The 18,502-nt window shown below is 34.4% G+C and overlaps 2 protein-coding genes across 2 annotated transcripts; one reads left to right on the top strand and one right to left on the bottom strand.

Annotated features, from left to right (window-relative positions):
- Nucleotides 1-4,320: 4,320 nt before the first annotated feature.
- LOC123321577 (succinate--CoA ligase [GDP-forming] subunit beta, mitochondrial) lies at nt 4,321-10,592 on the bottom strand. The gene is made up of 6 exons (XM_044909245.1): nt 10,338-10,592; nt 10,155-10,278; nt 9,048-9,147; nt 7,068-7,333; nt 5,755-6,073; nt 4,321-4,872 (listed from the first exon to the last, which is right to left on the bottom strand). The coding sequence occupies exons 1-6, from the start codon at nt 10,392-10,394 to the stop codon at nt 4,494-4,496; spliced, it is 1,245 nt and encodes a 414-aa protein (XP_044765180.1). The 5' UTR covers nt 10,395-10,592; the 3' UTR covers nt 4,321-4,493.
- A 217-nt stretch (nt 10,593-10,809) lies between these two features.
- On the top strand, nt 10,810-18,113 carry LOC123321576. Its single transcript, XM_044909244.1, has 6 exons — nt 10,810-11,149; nt 11,336-11,461; nt 11,605-11,893; nt 12,145-12,323; nt 15,219-15,659; nt 17,894-18,113. The coding sequence occupies exons 1-6, from the start codon at nt 10,982-10,984 to the stop codon at nt 18,032-18,034; spliced, it is 1,344 nt and encodes a 447-aa protein (XP_044765179.1). The 5' UTR covers nt 10,810-10,981; the 3' UTR covers nt 18,035-18,113.
- Nucleotides 18,114-18,502: the final 389 nt, after the last annotated feature.

Below are 18,502 nucleotides of genomic sequence, written 5' to 3'. Positions count from 1 at the left end.
TTGAGTTCTACAATGCCCATATTTTTTTCTGTTCATTATTAAAACAATTTTTGTTCGTTTTTAATTGTTTTAAATAATGAACAGAAAAAAAATATGGGTTGCCATATAAAAAATGAAGATTTTGATGAATTTCTGTTTTGATAATGGATCCACGTTTTCGTGGACCCTGTATATAATATGGTTATTTTACAAAGAAAATTTTAAGTGTTTCATTTATTGACTAAACACAGTACAAATTTGAATCAATTACATAGAATACAAAGAAGAAAGTTTTATTTGAAACTCTTTTTTGTAAAGTTAATAATAGAATTCGAGTAATCGACCGCTGCCCCATGGCGCTGACACCCTGTATGTCTTTCATGAAAAAATTCTTTGGGAGTAAGGAGACAACTTGAAAATGTTTTGTGTTGTTTCCCTATAATTGCAAGAGATAGAAAAAGCCACCCCTAAAATTTTTTTCCCTATTATTATTTTATACCATTGGAAACATAAATTTTGATAGCTTCATTCACTTTCAGCAAATAAGGTCTGTGTATGTTCTTGCTAAAAGTAACATTTTTTGAGAAAAAATTGATTTATCGACTCACGCTGCGTGAGTCGATAAATCAGAGTAGAGACTAGAATATTATATTTTATTGAAAATTCGCTTAATTCCTTTCCTTGAATTTGCCTTTCGTTGAAAAAAACATGAAACACTGATTTTCATTCAATTTTTTACACCACATAGGTAAGGTACTCAACCTATTTCAATAATAATTTGTCCACCATCAGAATATTAATCTGGGGAGAGTACTAGACTAACATAGACCATACTGTCCATACAGGTGGAGATTCCAATCTGAAAAAAAAAGTTCTGCGAAGCAGGTACAGCTATACGAGATAAAAAGCTTGAATAACATCAAGCTTTTAGATTAAATAACACTTTCTCTTTTCATTAATAATTGTGCTAAATGGGTCATCATAAAAAAAGTTGATTGTTGGAAAACGAAGCTTATTTCTAGAAATAATAATTTCTTGTGTCGATTTTTTTCGAAAATTGAACTGGGACTACTTATTCTCTTGATTTAGTCGTAGATTAAGTGATATGTCCCACATAATAATAACTCATTTCTGAGACCTTTCGGATATGCTTATTTCAAATAAGCACAGGGGGGTTATTACCACCCCCCAGAAAAGAGTTTTCCTTACTAAAATCTAGATGAGGTATATTCATTCAACCCCTGCCACCGCTTTCGCTCATTATCTTAGAGATAGTTTAGGTCAGGATACCCAGCAAACTCAGACTGGATGCGCCACTGTATGAGCATATCTGAAAGGTGGTTCCAAATATTCAACTGTATTTTGAAAATAATTAGAGAAGACATTTTACAAAGGAAGGCTTCAACAAGATAAAATTTGCCCCTGAAAAAAGACCTAAACGCCAAAATTTCAACGGATATGAGACTAACGGCATCACTTCAGACATCCTGGTAAAATTTTTCTTCTCTCATCTCATCCTGGTCTTCTCTCGTGACGTTACTTTTCACGAACATCAGTCATCACTAATTTAATTACCTAACATTCGTGATAGAATACTTTTTTCCGCTCGTTCCATAAACAGATAAATGATTCTTGGAGAGTTTTTGGTGGATACGCATTTTATAGATTCGTTTTAGAAGCTACTACATATTTATTTCTATTTCAGCATTATACATGACGTGCATATCATTAACAGTTCTTGATTAAAATATAGGCTTTCTTAAACAATCATCTATCTTATGGATATTTGTAGGTGTCCCAACTAAAACTGTCTTTATGGTCATGCAGTTGCTTCACCAAAACCAAAGGGGATGTAATTTCATTCCTCTTTGGGGATCCAGAAAAATATTGAGAAGATAAACGATTTTTTTATCAATAAGTTACAGTTGGAATAGAAATTTAAGGAGTCTAAATTGGTGTACAAATTTGTTCATAATTCATAAACCTCATCAATATAAAAGAGCCTGCACTCTTTGTATGCAAAGTGGAAAGCGGTCAAATTTTTTGAAGGTTTGGTATGTTTTTGAACTAGTACGTAGTCGCTGAAATTGTCATTGAACTCCCCAACTCTATTGACTCCAATGAGTCCTATGGCTTGATTTCTGTAGCACAATATTAGGGACTACTTATTGTTATACATTTGTTAAAAAGTATGGATTGAAATATTCTCACCTCACTTACATAAATTGGTCCACAAATATGTCTCACGGACCTCACGGTGTTCTTTTGCAAAATCTCTATTCTTTCTCTAATGTGACGTCAGGAAAGCATATTTTCATTTTCCTGGATATAGTATTTTGACAAGAATGTATAGCACAGTGAACATATCTCATAGTATAGTCATAGTATGGATTGTTTTATTTTAAGTGTAATTATGTATACTTTTTATGAATTCAATACTTAATTGATTTTTGGGAGGGGTAGGTAATATATAACTGACATGTTAAGTGTTCTCAATACCAAAAATACAAGGCTACTTTAGACTACTAGTACTAGTCTTCATGCAATGCGCATTTGCGCCAGCAAGTTCCAAGAAATTATATCTAGCCTTTCAAGATTTTTTGAATAATAATATGCCATGAAATGTTATATTAAGTTGCTCAAAAAATGGTTGAAAAAAAAGCAAAGGCTCATTTTCCTGAGTAGTAGTAATTTTGAAAAGAAATTCCTAAATTTTGTATTTTATCATCCGATATCTAGCTTTTAGCGATATCCGAATATTGTTATACATATTCACTAGTATCCATTATTGAGAATAATTACGAAATGAAGTGATCATTCCGTTCGATGCGTCATTCTTCAAATTTTTTATTCCTGATGAATGCGTTTAATCTGAAAATCACCGCAAAAAATTATTGGTTCTATCGGTATTATATCATATGAATTGAAAATACTATATAGTACCTACCTACTTGGCTATAAAATAACGTTCTGAAGGTTCGAATGATACGATCCCCACGAAATTTTGACCAAGTATTTGTATCAATACCTCACAAACTACTTGCTCAGTTTGATTTCATTGGATCGGTCCATTGAATAATTGTAAAAAATTAAGATTCCTTTAACTGAGTAATACGAATTCATTCAGATGCATACCACAAGTCGATTGTCGATATGAATATCAACAAGTGTTACAATCTGAATTGAACTAGTCAATTTGCCATCGTCAGGACCACTAAATGGAGAACGTTCCACTGAAGAAGAGCACATGCCGAGCATGGTTTCGGTCTCATTTTACCTCTTCAGGGACACAGCTCCTTCTCCGATGGAAAAACGCTATGAATTGATTCATTGATTGGGCTGTATTGCTGCGTTTTATTTCCATCGAAGGAGCTGTGTTGCTCTGAGGAGGTCAAATGAGACTGAAACCATGGTCAGCATCTGCATCTCCATTTAGTTGTCGTGACGATGGCAAATTGGCTAGTTTAATTCAGATCGTATCACTCCGTTCATATTCATATCGACGGGTGGTATGCATCTGAATTAATTCTTATTATTGTAATCATTGCCTGCCTGTTAAGGCGAGATCATTTCTTCATTATTCCTATAACTCTGAAACTCTTTGCCTCGAATACATCTGTATTCTGTAGAGTTCTAGACTCTAATTTTTTCCTTCAGAAAAATCTAAATGGACGGGAAAAATTCAATTTGACGAAGCATTCTTCCTTAATGAGCCCAACCTAATCGTTTGAGATAAACTATACATCCCTCGAAATTTGCATTCTCCCCACTCTTTTGCCTTTTTGAAATAAAAAGACATGATTCATGCCCGGTTTCAAGAACATAGCATAAGAGAAATCTTGCACCGTTCTTTCATTCATTGAATATCTGTGCCAACCTTTGCAGGACGAATTTTTTCAACCCATCTATACCTTTTTTTACTTTACTCATTTTGCTTTATCTGATCTCACTCTATTTAAATTCTTTTTTCTGATGGTCTTCCAAGTCCAGTGAGACTAGGTTAGGCTAATCCAAAATTCCCCATACAAATAGCAGACAGACAAAACTTCAAAGAGCTGATTATGTTGTGCAAAAAACAAGCCAATCAATTTTATATCCTTCTTCTCAATCAATTCCAGCTCTTTCATAATATGTTATCCCCGATATTGAGAGTGGCAAGGAACCCTGGAACAGCCATTTTAATTTCTCAATATGACTTTCCTCAGAATGGAGCTTTGGCAGCTACTATTTGACAATTCCCAAGGAATTTTCGGAAAATATTACTTCTTTATTTCAGAGAGCAATAGTTTATGAACTCTCATTTGGTATCAATTCTTCTTTAAATATTGAAAAAAAGTTAAAGAAAATGTAACCAGGTTTATTTGAGCAATCGAAATAACAATCATGTGTATACAAAAATATTATAAAATAGGCATACGAATTTGTCATCTTAATACAAAATATAAATCTATACATCTTAAAAAACAAAGATTTCGACTAGTCATTCTATACAGTTAAATTGTATTGTTTAAGAATTAAACACTTTTCACAGCTTGTTGTGCGGCATCATCTAAATCTTGAGCTGCTTGTATATTTAAACCTGAGTTGCTGATAATCTTTCTAGCTTCCTGGGCATTAGTACCTTCTAACCTCACTATTAGTGGTATGTTGAGTTTCATCGATTTCATTGCGTTAACTATACCATTTGCAATAGTTGCACAGTTGACGATACCACCAAACACATTCACAAGAACAGATTTGACTTTTTCATCTGCCGTTAATATTTTGAAAGCTGCAGCCACCTGTTCCTCTTTAACACTTCCCCCAACATCCAAAAAGTTCGCCGGATCTCCACCGTGTAATTTTATGATATCCATAGTGGCCATAGCTAATCCAGCTCCGTTAACTAAACATCTGTGAAAAAAGATTTCATTACTAAGACCGTTATGAAACATTTGTCATTTCAGAATGAAATTTTCATTACTACTAACTACTATTTTGTTCTTGCTGTTAATTTTTTTAAATTAGGGAATTTGTTGAAAGTGCCTGGAGTAATCACAAAATATTTGTGAGCATTCGAAAAGCTTGTTGTATTGTTAAAGGAAAGGTTAACAGTGTAGAAGAATTGATATTATTGTTACAACATTTTGACTCCATTTTTACCGTCAGGCAAAACTATGCGAACATCAAACTAATGTTGACAACTTCTGTGAATGATATCACTCAAAAACGCCTATGAACAGTGAGATCACCTGATGAATCATGAGGGCAATGAGTTCAATTCATCAAAGCAAACCATACACGTCTACTTTGGGTATGTCGTGTTTTTTACTTTTGATAATTTGTTGAGACCGCAAAAGGTTTGAAGTCATCAAAAAAACTTTCATCGTCAAAGGAAGGGGAACAATGTAAAAGGAGTTCTCTAACTCATTTTCAGTTTTTCACACTGGTGGCTCAAGTATTTATCTGTCAGGGGTTAGAATCTACCAAAATGAACCAATTCATGAACTATTTTGAACTCTCTGAATGCTTCTGAAAATAATACAAAAAAATACTGAATTGTTTTTCCTGATTGACTTGAAAAAACAGAACCAAGAGAAATCAAGTTAATAAATTAGCTCCTTTCGAATTCCACACTGTAGAAAGAGGCTAACTGCTGAAGAAACTGAAAATTATAATAACCAAGAATTCAATAACCACCCACTGAATCATTTGTTGTCAAATAAAGGTATTACATTTATTCTGTAGTATAAATTATTTCTAAAAAATACATTTTTTTTATTGCGCCACACTCACCCAATGTTTCCAGTCATTCCAATATAATTGAGGTTATATTTTGCAGCTTCAACCTCTCTAGGATCACTTTCTGTATCATCCTCCATTTCGAATACTTTCTTCTGTCTGAACTTGGCATTATCATCGAAGTTTAGTTTAGCATCTACTGATATAACTTCGTTTTTGTCAGTCTCCACAAGAGGATTGATTTCCAGCTGTGTACAATCTAACTGCAAGAACATTTGGTATAATTTCTGGATTTCCTCAGCTGCTTTGGTTTTCAGTACGCCCTTGAACTCAAGAAATTCTGCGATTTCTTCAGCTTTCTCCTTGGTAACTCCTAGGAACATAATGACTAGTCAGAATATTATAAGAACAATAAATTAAACCAAAGTTTTCATAATAAAGAGGCTACAAATTAGGTATCGATGATGGAGAAGTAAGGAGCAGACAAAAATGTCTACTTTCTCATCAATTTGTTTGGGTGGTGTATAATTTAGAATGTAACTATGATGACTTTCATCTCACTTAATTTACAGGGTGTTTTCAAAGTAAATATTTTTTTTAACAGAAGGTAGAACTCATCAAAGTAAATCATATCACTAATGATGAAATTGATGGTATCGGTCAAGGAACAAAATCAAAGAATACTATTCTGTCAGCAACGTTTTGGCTCCTTTATTGGGCCTTCTTCTTATCATACCACTATATAAAATATTTAAGATGGTGAAGCTATCATCCCCCCAAATCCAATGCGATACCATAAAATTTCAAGTACTATCATCCCCCCTGTTAATGCAACACTCTTAGTGAATTGAATTTCTAAATTCAAAATATATATTTTCTTTTGTTTCGAAACGATCGTTGAATCAACGGGTCAGTTTCTATAATTAATTATCCTTTTTTTCTTTCATCCATTCATTTGTGTATATTTCAATTCATCATCGGCAAATACGCTGGAAAATCTCGGACTGCATATGGAGACATATGGGCGAGATGAATTAATATAACTTCTCGATTGACGAAGGACGGAGACTGTGCGAATTACAACCGAATTTCGTCGCTTTTTCTAAGTTCAGATTCCGTTTTTTTTCACAAATAGTGCTTTCTGAGATAGTGCTCTCAAAACGGACTTCGAAAGATAGCAGGAAGTGCGAGCTCCCCATTTTTCTGGTGTTCATCCCAACAAAGGTAGGTCGAGTGCTTCCAGCGTATCTTTATATTTTCTATTTTTCATCTTTTCTTCTCATATTCTCTGAGCTATCGTAACACCCCCAAAACAACCTGTATTCAAGGTGAAATATTCTGCCTTCAAAGTAAATCAGTGATTTTACCTTCAAATATGTCGATAGGGATATTTTTGATGAGATGTGGGGTCTTTTCAGCAACCCCCTCTATATCCACCCCACCTGCTGGTGATGCAATAATGACAGGCCCGTTCGAACTTCGATCCATTGCAATACACAGATAAGTTTCCCTCATAATATTAACACTCTCAGCAACCATCACCTTTTTCACTGGAATACCATCCTTGGGAGTTTGTTTAGTTATCAGGTTGAATCCAAGCATTTTATTCACAATTGCATCTATTTCATTTTTACTGAAACATAAGACAAGAAAAAGAGCCTTTAATCTATAGGTAAGAAAATTGCTCAGAAGATAATCAAGAAATAGAAAATAACAAATATTAAAGCAGTTAATGTCAAAAGCTAAAACACAAGTACTTTATTTTTTTATAATTATCATAAAGATCATTATTGCTCATAATTACAATTTCATGATTTATTCTAATTCCAAACATATAAAAATCTATGTTCAGTACAAAATACACATATTTGCTTCAATGAAATTTAAGTTTATGACAAGGAGTAGAAAAAATGGCTTGGATTTTATTTAAACGAGTAAAAATTGCATTAATCATCCTATATAATTTCTGGTAACGTTTTCAATACTTCTTTATCGACATGGTCAACAAATTCAAGATTACAGTTGAGTATCCATCCAAATCATAGGTACATAGTTCTCCAAGTCCATATTGCATTAACTTGCCTGTGTCTATCATGAACATTTTTTCAATGTGTGTGTCGTGAAAGGTGAGGTTTAAACAGTACAGAAAATCTTATTTTAAGGAATTAATTTGAAGGGAAACAAAAGAGAATCCGATCTCGAACGCGCCCCGGGTGTTACGGATTCGTTCGCCAGCCAGAACCAAGGCCATAACTTAGCGGACAATGAAGTCGGAACTCAACCTCAAAACTTCGGGTTTTGCAGGTCGGGGAAACAAGGCAGGACGGTGGGGGCGCTCTGTTTTCTGCTCCCAACGGGTTTACACGCCAGACAACAATCGTACTTCCACCGGGAGAAACAAACAGGACGGGGAAAAAGGCAAGTTGTTGTATTAGAAGAGTTCTGGACCAAAAGTCCGCCAGACGCATCATACCAAACCTGGTACATGTCGTAGACGTAAACGAGGGTGTTTTCAAGGTCATTTTGGGAAGGGGTGTAGGGTGGAGGAGGGATGAGGTGTGGGGTTGGAGGATTAAAAGTGCAAGAGTTAGGGAGCTGGTCGGCTTAACCTAAGATGTGAGAACAACTGTAAGTTGATTAACAGAATAAACTCTATTTAATTATTTTTTATTTAGTACTACTACGGAATAAATAATTAGCGCAGAATTAATACGGCATAAGAACTCATACAGAAGCTACTCAATACAGAATGAAGGACCGCATGGGAAACATCTTTTGTACCCAACTGCGCCTGCGGGGTGCGGAAACGGCATGTCTCTCATGTGCCAAAAACCGGTAAAATTAGCGTAGATTAAAATGTCTTGACCGAATAATCGATACTGACGAAAAAAACTCGTTTATCTCCATATACAGGATGTTTTTCACTGTGCTTCATCGTTTTTCAGAACCGAAAAGGGGATAAGGAAGGTCGGGAATGTTTACGGTGTCCAACGATGTCTGAATCCTAAATTGGAATTTGAATGATTTTGATAAAAACCGAAAAAATCATTCTAAAATGAGGGTGGATTTTCACTAAAAAATCAAACTTCATTACAATTCATATTAGGCTTGTTCGTAGAGTGGTTCACAACGGTTGTGAACTGTACAGAGCAAGCGTAATTGGATTTTCGCTACCCTACAATGGAATTGCGCTTGCTCTGTACAGTTAACAACCGTTGTGAACCACTCTACGAACAAAGCTATTGAAATAACAATAAATAATGTGTTTAGATCAGTACACTATAACCAATGCTTATCCTTCATCATATATTTATTCATATACTCTGCAGATAACCATCAATACTCACTTTTTAGTGATATGAACTCCGCCCTTAAAGCCATTGTTGAAGTGCCCTTTACCTCTGCCTCCAGCCAGAATTTGTGCCTTGATAACATATTCATCAACCACTGAAAATTAATTTGTTTTGAATAAATTTAAACTTTGAATACAATCATTCAGCAGAAATATCAGAATTTCTATTCAAATTTGAATTACACCTGCATCACTAATTACCAAAAAGTTTTATAGGATTCAGCACCGAGAGTATAAACCTAACATAACTAGAAACTCTAAAAATTTATAATCTACTATACTTTATGAAGCATGTGGTGTAAGATGATCAAAAATAGGTTTCGATCCAAATAAAACCTCAAATTAATTTCAACTTATAATCAAATATACATGAAATATTATAAAATGATAATAATTAAACATCAACTCCTTAAATGAACGCAATATCTGGATAAAGGCAGACAAACTTGAGGACAGCAGTTTTTCTCCATCCTAACTGAATGGTAATCCTTCATCAACTGCCAGCTTGCCCAACAAAAAAAGATTGTCCCTTGGAAATGAAAAAAATCCACTATTTTCTTGGGTTTCAAATGAGTTTGGTAAATCTGCCTAAAAAAAAAACAAAATTCGTGAATAGATAGTGTTGATAATAATAACCAAGACATCCAATTTTTGCGACACAGATTTGGTGCAGGAAAATAAAGTAAAACGAATTATTCAAACATGTTTTTAGGAATTAATGATGATGTTAGTTCTTGTTGATAAATGAAAGGTATATGCACGTACCTGCTATTTGCATGCAAGACCACATGAACTGAACACTATCAAAACTTAATTTTAAAAAAAGGACAACTTTTCAGAATTTCACATTTAAAAACAGGGTTCAAGTTTCATATTGAGCATACATTGGCATGAAGGTGCTAATAATCAGAAAAGCAAAGTGTCCACATACAATGCTGAGAATTCAGTCAGTTCAGAATCTTTAGGTTAAGGAACTGTAACGTGTTCCTAAAAGGATCCAACCATAACATGCCATATCCGAATATCAGAAGTGATACAGTAAACTTTATGTGGCCGTTCAGAATAAAAGTATACATGACCATCAAAGTATTCCTCAACTCACCGAATTTATTGATTTCTGACTTATCATCCTTATCTAAGAGGCAGAAATTTTGAATGGCCACACCATTTTCTCTGAGAAGATTTTTGCTTTGATATTCTAGTAGATTCAGATGTCTAACGAATTGCTGCAAAAAAGCATTTATTCAATTTATTAGCGGAAAATCTACGAAGTAGATACACTCACTTGCAAATGCTGAACTTGATATACTCTTCTAGATATTTGTTGCCACATGAAAGACATTTTAAATTTTTTTTAAAGGATCTTGATATTTGAAAATTACAACGAATCAAAACTAGGTGCTTGTAGACTTAAAAAACTAAAACAACCTGAACTAAAGGTAATCACGTTATTCCTTCTATCAAATTACTCCTGTAATTAATTGTACTTCAATTAATTGAGAATAAATAATATTCAGCAAACTGCAAAAGTCCGGTCCAAGGGTTCATAGAAGATAAGACACATGGTTCAATTACACAACTTATTGAATTTCGCACCTTTTGCATCCAGAGTATGCTAAACTTGGATGAAATAAAATTTTCATTAATTCATCTTGATGTAAAATTGGATGTTTTCAGTATGCACTGAAAACAAAACTTGGATTAACAAAAAACAAGATTTGATTAATCTATACTCAAATTGTCAAAACAAAAATTTGGTTAAATGTCAAAATATCAATTTCAAATAAAATAAATAATAAAATAAATAAACATATTCAAGTTTTCAGTTTCTAGCACTAAGGAATAATTTTGATATTTATTGAAAAATTAATACTCCTCTTATTAAAAGGTCGGTCAAGATTCCTTCAATACAAAATATCTCAAGGCAAAATGGGTAGTATTGATATAAAAAAATTAGTAGAAGATATTCAAAGGCTCAGGGAAGAATCTGATATAGCGAATGAAGAATACTCAAAAAAAGAAGACACATATACAATATTGAACTCCAATATACAATTGATAGCAACCGACTGTGAAGAACAAGAAATCGGATTTGTAGTAAGTGCTTTAGTAATGTATTCCAGCTTAAGCAGTTTCAACAATTTTGACTACCTAGATATCATTGAAGGACTTGGCCTCCTTGAAGCCCTCTAAGATACTGCAGTTCTTTGGAACTCTGGAGCTGGGGGGATAATATTTTTTCCATTGATTTTTCTCTATTGTTAATACACTGACTTTTTTCAGCACAACTCGTGTTACCTTTGTAATGGATATTACGGATCATCATTTGGTGAACATTTATGCACAACATGCCATTTATTTTTATATCCCATGTTTGAAACTCCCGATAGTCCTACATTTATTCCAGAGGTGAGCATGTAGCGATTTTCTCAAGAAATATGGTTCACTTTGCTCAGAATGTTGATAGTATTATTATGAAAAGACCTTGTTTGTGATACAGACAGATTATCTATTCATGAATAGAATCGAAGTGAAAACTCTTTTTTTTCCAGGAAAATAGTGACAGTGATTCAGGCAATGATGAACCTATTGAAGCCTCCTTTAGACTGAACGGCAATGAGAATTCTGAAGAATCCTTCCAGCGCAATCAAGCCGCTTCATCATCTGATGTTGTGGTACCAGAGTTATCTATCAGACGTCGTATCGTGATCAGGCCATATATATGCATGGTTGTAGAGCATTTCAGTCCCTACCCTGAGAGAAGACCTAGGGGTCATATACTCGATTATTCTCTGCTTCCCGACTTCAAGGATTTCAAGTTTGAGGGCTTGTCTCCTGAAAGTAAGTTCTGGAAAATTCTTGTGTTTACTGGTAAATAGTGGCTCAATTAACCAACATTGAGAATATATAGACAAAACATAAATGTAAGAATTTTCAGTAATAAATAGTTAGCAATTGAACCCACAATATTGTACTTTTAGAGGTACTTTTTTCTCAATTCATTGTCTCTATGCCGTTAATTTCCAATTATATTTAATTTTTTAGACATTAAAACTTTCATCTTAATTTTAATTCTGATTTTATTTTTGCAGTTTTTATGTACACCTTACAATATCTGGATACAATATCTTTGTGGAGTGTTAGTCAAGTAAGTCAAAGATGGCGCTCAATCGTCGATTTATATATTAAGGCAGTTGAATGGAGGAACTTATTACAAGATGTATGGCCTCTACTGAAAATTAGGGGAGAACCAAATCAAGACTGGTATAAGGTGAGATTTAATATATCTTTGTTGGAGATAATTAATTTATAATAAACTTGGAAAGATCTATGCTGTCATTATTGATTGAATGCTGAATACTTTCTGATTGGTTGATATTATTATGCACGAATATCGAGATTTTTTTTCACCTAGTTCACGTGCAGACTTGATGGTCAGCAGTCTGGATACTATAGGTATAACAATGCGGTCGCATCAAGCCGTTCTAGATGCATCAGGGCCCTGTAAGGAAAGTAAGGTGACACTGATAAGGTACATGCAAGCAGAAGTTAAAGAGACCTTAATTACAAGATTTGAAATATAGAATATTATAAGTTATGAAAAATTACTGATAAACAATACAGTATAATTACAAATATGGCTAAAAACATAAGTAACATAATGGACACTCTCAAAATTGAATTGATTTATACGAAGATGAGAACAAGAAAACACAATCTAATTAAAAATTAAGATGAATTTGTCCATTTGCTCAGAAATTTTGATGACTTTGGGAAAAATTATTTCATCTTTTAAGTATTAATTGTTTCAAGATTATTAATTTTCAACAAGATTTCGTGTTTTCTTGTTCTCTTTTTCTAATAAAACAATTCAATTTTGACAGTGTCCATCCTGATACTTTTGTGTTTTCAGCCATATTTGTAATGATACTGTATTGTTTATTAGTGTTTTTTAATAACTTATAAACTTTTATATTTCAAGTCTTTCAATGAAGGTCAGTTTAACTTCTAGTTTAATATGAATATTATATGTAGCTTAGCATTATTAGAATACTTTCATTACAGTGCCTTGATAATGGAATCGTCGGCTAAACTGAAAGTTTGATTCCCTTAATCCAGACACCATCCCTATTTCAATATTACCTCCAAACATGGGAGCAGTATTCCTTTCTCAGTTGTATTTGGACCTTGTCAAGTGTTGCAAAGTTGGAGGGTGAAAGATACTTGCTATCCCTGATACAAAAACTTCCGTTTCTTGTTAGCTGCATTTTAATTTTCAAGCCTCTCGACCTGACTTCTCACATACAAATACATATACATATTCAAGAGAAAACTTACTTTTGCATATGAATCAAATTTTCAGTATTCCTGTTCATACCATGTGGATAGGCGTATGTTTGCGTATTACACACTCACAGAAAATATGGTTCTCATGACACGTAAGGGCTCAATTAAATAAAAATACAAGAAACTAATATCTTGTAGGTGTACGATATAATTTTACTTGGAAACCTCACTTTCAACCCCTAATCCTACCTAGTTCTACCACTTTCTCTAGGAGTGCAAACCCAGCAAGAAGCATAAACTAGAGTGGTGAACAAGTGTGCCTTTTTCTCTTTTCTAATCAGTTCTTATCACTTCTGTAAGTACGATTTTCTGGCTGGAGTGCAAGCTCGTTGGAAGCAGAAACCAAAGTTGTGAACAATTGTTGAACATTTTCCCTTGTCCCTTTGGGTTTCCCTTCCCTGGAAGTACGATTTCAAGCTGGCGTGCAAACTCGCTGGAGTACAGAGTAACACAGTAGAGGACCGTTTCCGGACGCCGTCCTTTGTTTCCCCCAACATGCAATCCCGTAGTTTTGAAACTGAGCCCCGACTCCATTGCCCGTTAAGGGTGTCTTGGTTCTGGCTGGCAAACGAATCCGTAACACCCGTTGCGCGTTTGAGATCGGATCCCCCTTTTTTTTCCGTACGGATACAATCCGTGAATTCACCACATTTGCATTGCTATTTGTATTTCATTCCGAGGAAAACATCTCTACTTGTGTAAAGTAGACTGTTTCTATTCCACCCTTTGTATTGTGCTTTTCACTCGACTGATCTTATAATAGTGCCTGTTGTGTTGTGTTCCTTATTGCGAGTAAGCAAATAGAATGTGTGAACTGTGATTTTGACTTACACTGGTTGTCGCTAACACCCCAGATAACATACTCGTATATCTAGATATCCGAGGAAACGTAGTTACGATCTTTATTTTGTTCATTTCTCTACTGTTGTCAGTTTTCATTCTAAAGCAGTCTGCATACTGTTGCCAGTACAGGCAGGTTAACCGTAACACCTAAATTAATACGTCAGAGCATACACAAAATAGTTTTTATTTCCCTTTATACAGGGTGAGTCTTTGACTCTTACAAATATTTTAACAGTAGATTCTCGAGCTCAAAAGAATTACTCTTTCCTATACCATTTTTTCCGAATCGGCTCGGTTCAAAAGATACAGCCTGTTGAAAAACCATAAAAAAATGTTACTTTTAGTAACACACAAACGGTTTTATCGAATGAAATGAATTTCGGAATATGGTTTTTTATTTATTTGATGAATCTTTTTCGAACACGAGATATCACCCACGTCTTCCAGTTTTCTCATTATGACCATTACGTACCATGAAAATAATAAAATTCGAAGAACCCAACTCTTGAAACTAAGTTTGATGGTAACTAATAAATATTTGAACGTCTTGTAAAATAAAAGTATTTTTCATATTTTCTCACATAATGCGCCGTTTAAAAGTAATTTGATGTTCAAAAATTAAAAAATATCTGTGAACTTTGAAATTGGGTACTTTGGCTGAATAAAACTCTGTTTAAAAGATCCACAGATGTGTTGTAGTGTCACAGATTTAGCTAGTTATTCTGAAGGTAATTTTGTTTTTACAGGGGTGGCACAGCTCGTTATGAAACCTTAAAATGGCTATATATTTTTATCAGAGCCGAATCGGAAAAAATGTTATAGGAACAAACGGTTACTTTCGACCTCAAGATGCTACTGTTGAAATATTTGTACGACTCACCCTGTATATTATTACATGTACGCAAGTTATCCACTTCAATTTTTGAGCCTTGTATATCTAATATTGTTGATCATTGATATTAATTTTTATTTGCAGTATTTCACAGCCATGATGAATAGTGCTTGCTGTTTCAATTGTGTGTATCAGATGACGGCAAGAACGCTGCCTCCAAATTGGGACAACAGTTCCTGGAGGGCGCATAGGTTAATGACCGAACTGAGAGTTATGAAGAGCGACCCTCTAGATGGCATTCAAGCGGAACCGTTAGATGATTGCGCGTGTCACTGGCAGGCTACTTTAGAGGGTCCCGCCGGGAGCCCTTATGAAGGGGGCCTATTTTTCCTTTTCATCAAAGTGCCAGAATCTTATCCTCTGACGCCCCCTATTGTTCGTTTCATAACGAAAATATTCCATCCCAACGTTTCTCGCCATGGTGATATTGGTATCGATTCAATTCATCAGAACTGGTCGTTGGCTTTGACCATGAGCAAGTTATTGATCTCCATTCAGTCCCTTCTGACTGATCCCTTTTGTGATGTGAGTATAAATGATGTGATTTTATATGGGATGTGGTCGGATCGCATTTTTTTTTGTGTGAGAAAACGTTTACTTTCACAACCTGAAATGAAATTCGTTCAAAAAGTTCCTAAAATTAGACTCGGAATTCCGGTAAATTTCAAAACCGCTGGAACAATTCTAAGCAAAATCAAGAAGCGTCGTCTAAAGTGCAAAATTTCACATTGATTGATTCAAAATTACGTACTCGGTGGTGGCCACAATTTTATTTTATTTTTTTATTTTATAATTCAAAAATGGTTCTTCCGATATCCACCAAAATCAATAGGCTTCCGCATAATCTTGCGAAAATTGAGCTCGATAGCTTCGAACGGATTATGAATATACGTCCCCTGCAAAGGGGTTTCGTTCTAATTTATTTTCGAAATAAGGGCGCATAACAAGCGCCTTTAAGCTGCGCAGGAGATGGCCTGGTTGAACTCCATAAAAACTTGCTTCACTATGAACCAGAAAACGTTTCAATATTTGTCATAACTTCATGTAGAAAAAAAAAGAAAAACACAAGTTAAATAAATGAGATAAATGTACAATCTCAAAGCAAAGCAATCCTAACCTACTTGTCGCGTTTGTAAACTTCGCCACCAGGTGGCTTGATGATGAACTTTAGTCGCCAATTCCAAAATTGGAGGAAATAGCTTTGAATGCAAGGGGCCAAATAGGTAAGCTAAAAAGCATGAGTTAATAAAAAGAACAGTCCATACCTTAGGTGAGGTGCTTCTTTGACTCCCCTCTGGTGAGATTCTGCTGAACCCTCTCCCCTCCAAGTAATTTTGGAGAAATTTATCCTAGCTATGAATATGTTTAATCTATTCCCTAATATTCTGATTGAATTAGTTCATAAAAGAAGTTTCAATTATACAGGATGTTCAATCGGTCGATAACTCTTAAGCTACATTCACAATCAATTCACGGGCCGAAGTGCACTTCGGCACGAAAGCTTAGCAGATGGCGTTCTCCGTTACCATCAAGCAAGGAATTTCGTGCCGGCTATAGATGATGCTGATGCTTATGTTTTGATCAGTTACATTTTTGATTCATTTGAGTATTTGGTACCAAGACTATTGCGAATGGTGAATTTCGTGCCGAAGTGCACTTCGGCCCGCGAATTGATTGTGAATGCAGCTTTAGAAATTTTGGGCTTGGAGAATGATTCCAAACATCCAAACTTAGGCCGAGTCGACTCTACTTAGCCAAAAAGTTTTCAAAACACATTTTATGAATTAACTGTTGCCATCAAAAGGGCTATCCAACAGACGAAAAAGCTCAGGGAATCCCATTTGAAAAAATGAACTTATTGACATTTTTGATGGTCACTTTCGAGAAATTCGGACTGTACAGGCCAACTGTACAGTGCTCCGAAAAATTACAGAAGACTTGAAAACTTTTCTGAAGTTCAATGAAAAAAAATCATGGATTTACCTCAAACGAATTTCAAGGTATGATTTCTAGTTTAAAATTATCATAACAAAGAATCGTTGGATATAAGGGGTAAGACGGGATGTTGAGAAACAAGATGTTGGTCTTCACTTTTTATTCTTTATCTACCTTTCGGCCGCAGGTCGCAGGCCTTCTTCAGGATTCTACAAAAAATGATTCAACAATAAAATACCTTTAAACATACTATTATAACCATGAAATTTGTGGAAAAGGTGGCACATAAATTATGACAAGTGGGTATAGTATAGGGTATATATAGGATCGTGCTTCGGACTTTCGGACCTATATAAAGTCAAAAATAATTTCGGCTTATGCGCGTATTGCAGTCGATTTCGCCAAAGGTTGAATTTGAATTATTCTAGTCCAAAATTTCTAAGAGTTATCGACTAATCAGGCACTTATCAGTTTCACGAAAAATTTATATATTTATCAATTTCACTAAATGCATTCTTATGTAGCTTTTTGTCATTGTTTAACACAAAATTACTCTTACATTCACTTGAGGAAACCAGTTTTTTCAAAATTCTTCTAAAATTTGTTCAGGAAAAGAATTACCCGAAATTTCCGCGAACCGCCCTTCCCCTACTTGTGATTTGGTGTGATTTTCTCACCTCACGTAATTTATGGACGACTTCAAAAAGATTAATGTTAATCCCTTAGTTGGGAAAATAATGTATTTGCTATTCAGAAGTTTTCAATACTCTGGAATAGTGAATTCTTTCGAAAGTATTGTATTATTTGTTATTTTTTTTTTACAGGTTTGTATGGAACCTGATATATGTGATTTATATATAAACAACAGAAAAGCTTTTGATAAACAAGCAAGAAAATGGACGGCCAAATATGCAATGAATGATTTGATGGCGTACAAGATCAATCGAGATGATAGGAATGAATAATTATTGTTTTGTTATAGAAAATGAGTTGTTATAATAATATTGTTTGAATTAATTCTTATATAAATTGATGAATTCACAAGTCTTTTATTCAGTAGACAATGAATTACAATTTCCTTGTGTACCCCATAATACGATAAAATACTCTTGATACACACTTGTATTCGGTTCTAAATTATAAAAAAATGTTTAATTCCATGAGGACGTAATTTTAATGGTGAAAATGGACTAGTGAAAATCTAAACTGAACTGTACACTAACTGTAAATTCAAGGTTGGTGCGAGGTTGAGCAGTTGGGGGTCAACCCTTCGAAAACCTTGATTCTGCCCTTCACTTGGAGCAGAAATTAATTTTAGCCTGTAGGTCTGCAGCGTATACAGGATGGTTAAGAAAAATCGAGTAAAATAACGAAATTTTATTCCCAGAGAATTCAAGCATTTTAAGACTATCAATACAATGTTTGGCCTACAC

This window comes from Coccinella septempunctata, chromosome X, assembly GCF_907165205.1.
Source record: "Coccinella septempunctata chromosome X, icCocSept1.1, whole genome shotgun sequence".
In the NCBI taxonomy this organism is placed as follows: Eukaryota; Metazoa; Arthropoda; class Insecta; order Coleoptera; family Coccinellidae; genus Coccinella; species Coccinella septempunctata.
Note: the sequence above shows the minus strand (reverse complement) of the source record. Positions and strands in the feature narration are given on the sequence as shown.

Coding starts and splice junctions, on each gene's coding strand:
- LOC123321577 (XM_044909245.1), bottom strand. CDS start 10,394: ATGTCTTTCATGTGGCAACAAATATCTAGAAGAGTATATCAAGTTCAG. Junction 9,148..10,154: donor GTCAGAAATCAATAAATTCG/GTGAGTTGAGGA, acceptor ATTAATTTTCAG/TGGTTGATGAATATGTTATC. Junction 6,074..7,067: donor CCCTATCGACATATTTGAAG/GTAAAATCACTG, acceptor TTATGTTCCTAG/GAGTTACCAAGGAGAAAGCT.
- LOC123321576 (XM_044909244.1), top strand. CDS start 10,982: ATGGGTAGTATTGATATAAAAAAATTAGTAGAAGATATTCAAAGGCTC. Junction 11,462..11,604: donor GTCCTACATTTATTCCAGAG/GTGAGCATGTAG, acceptor TTTTTTTTCCAG/GAAAATAGTGACAGTGATTC. Junction 15,660..17,893: donor TGACTGATCCCTTTTGTGAT/GTGAGTATAAAT, acceptor TTTTTTTTACAG/GTTTGTATGGAACCTGATAT.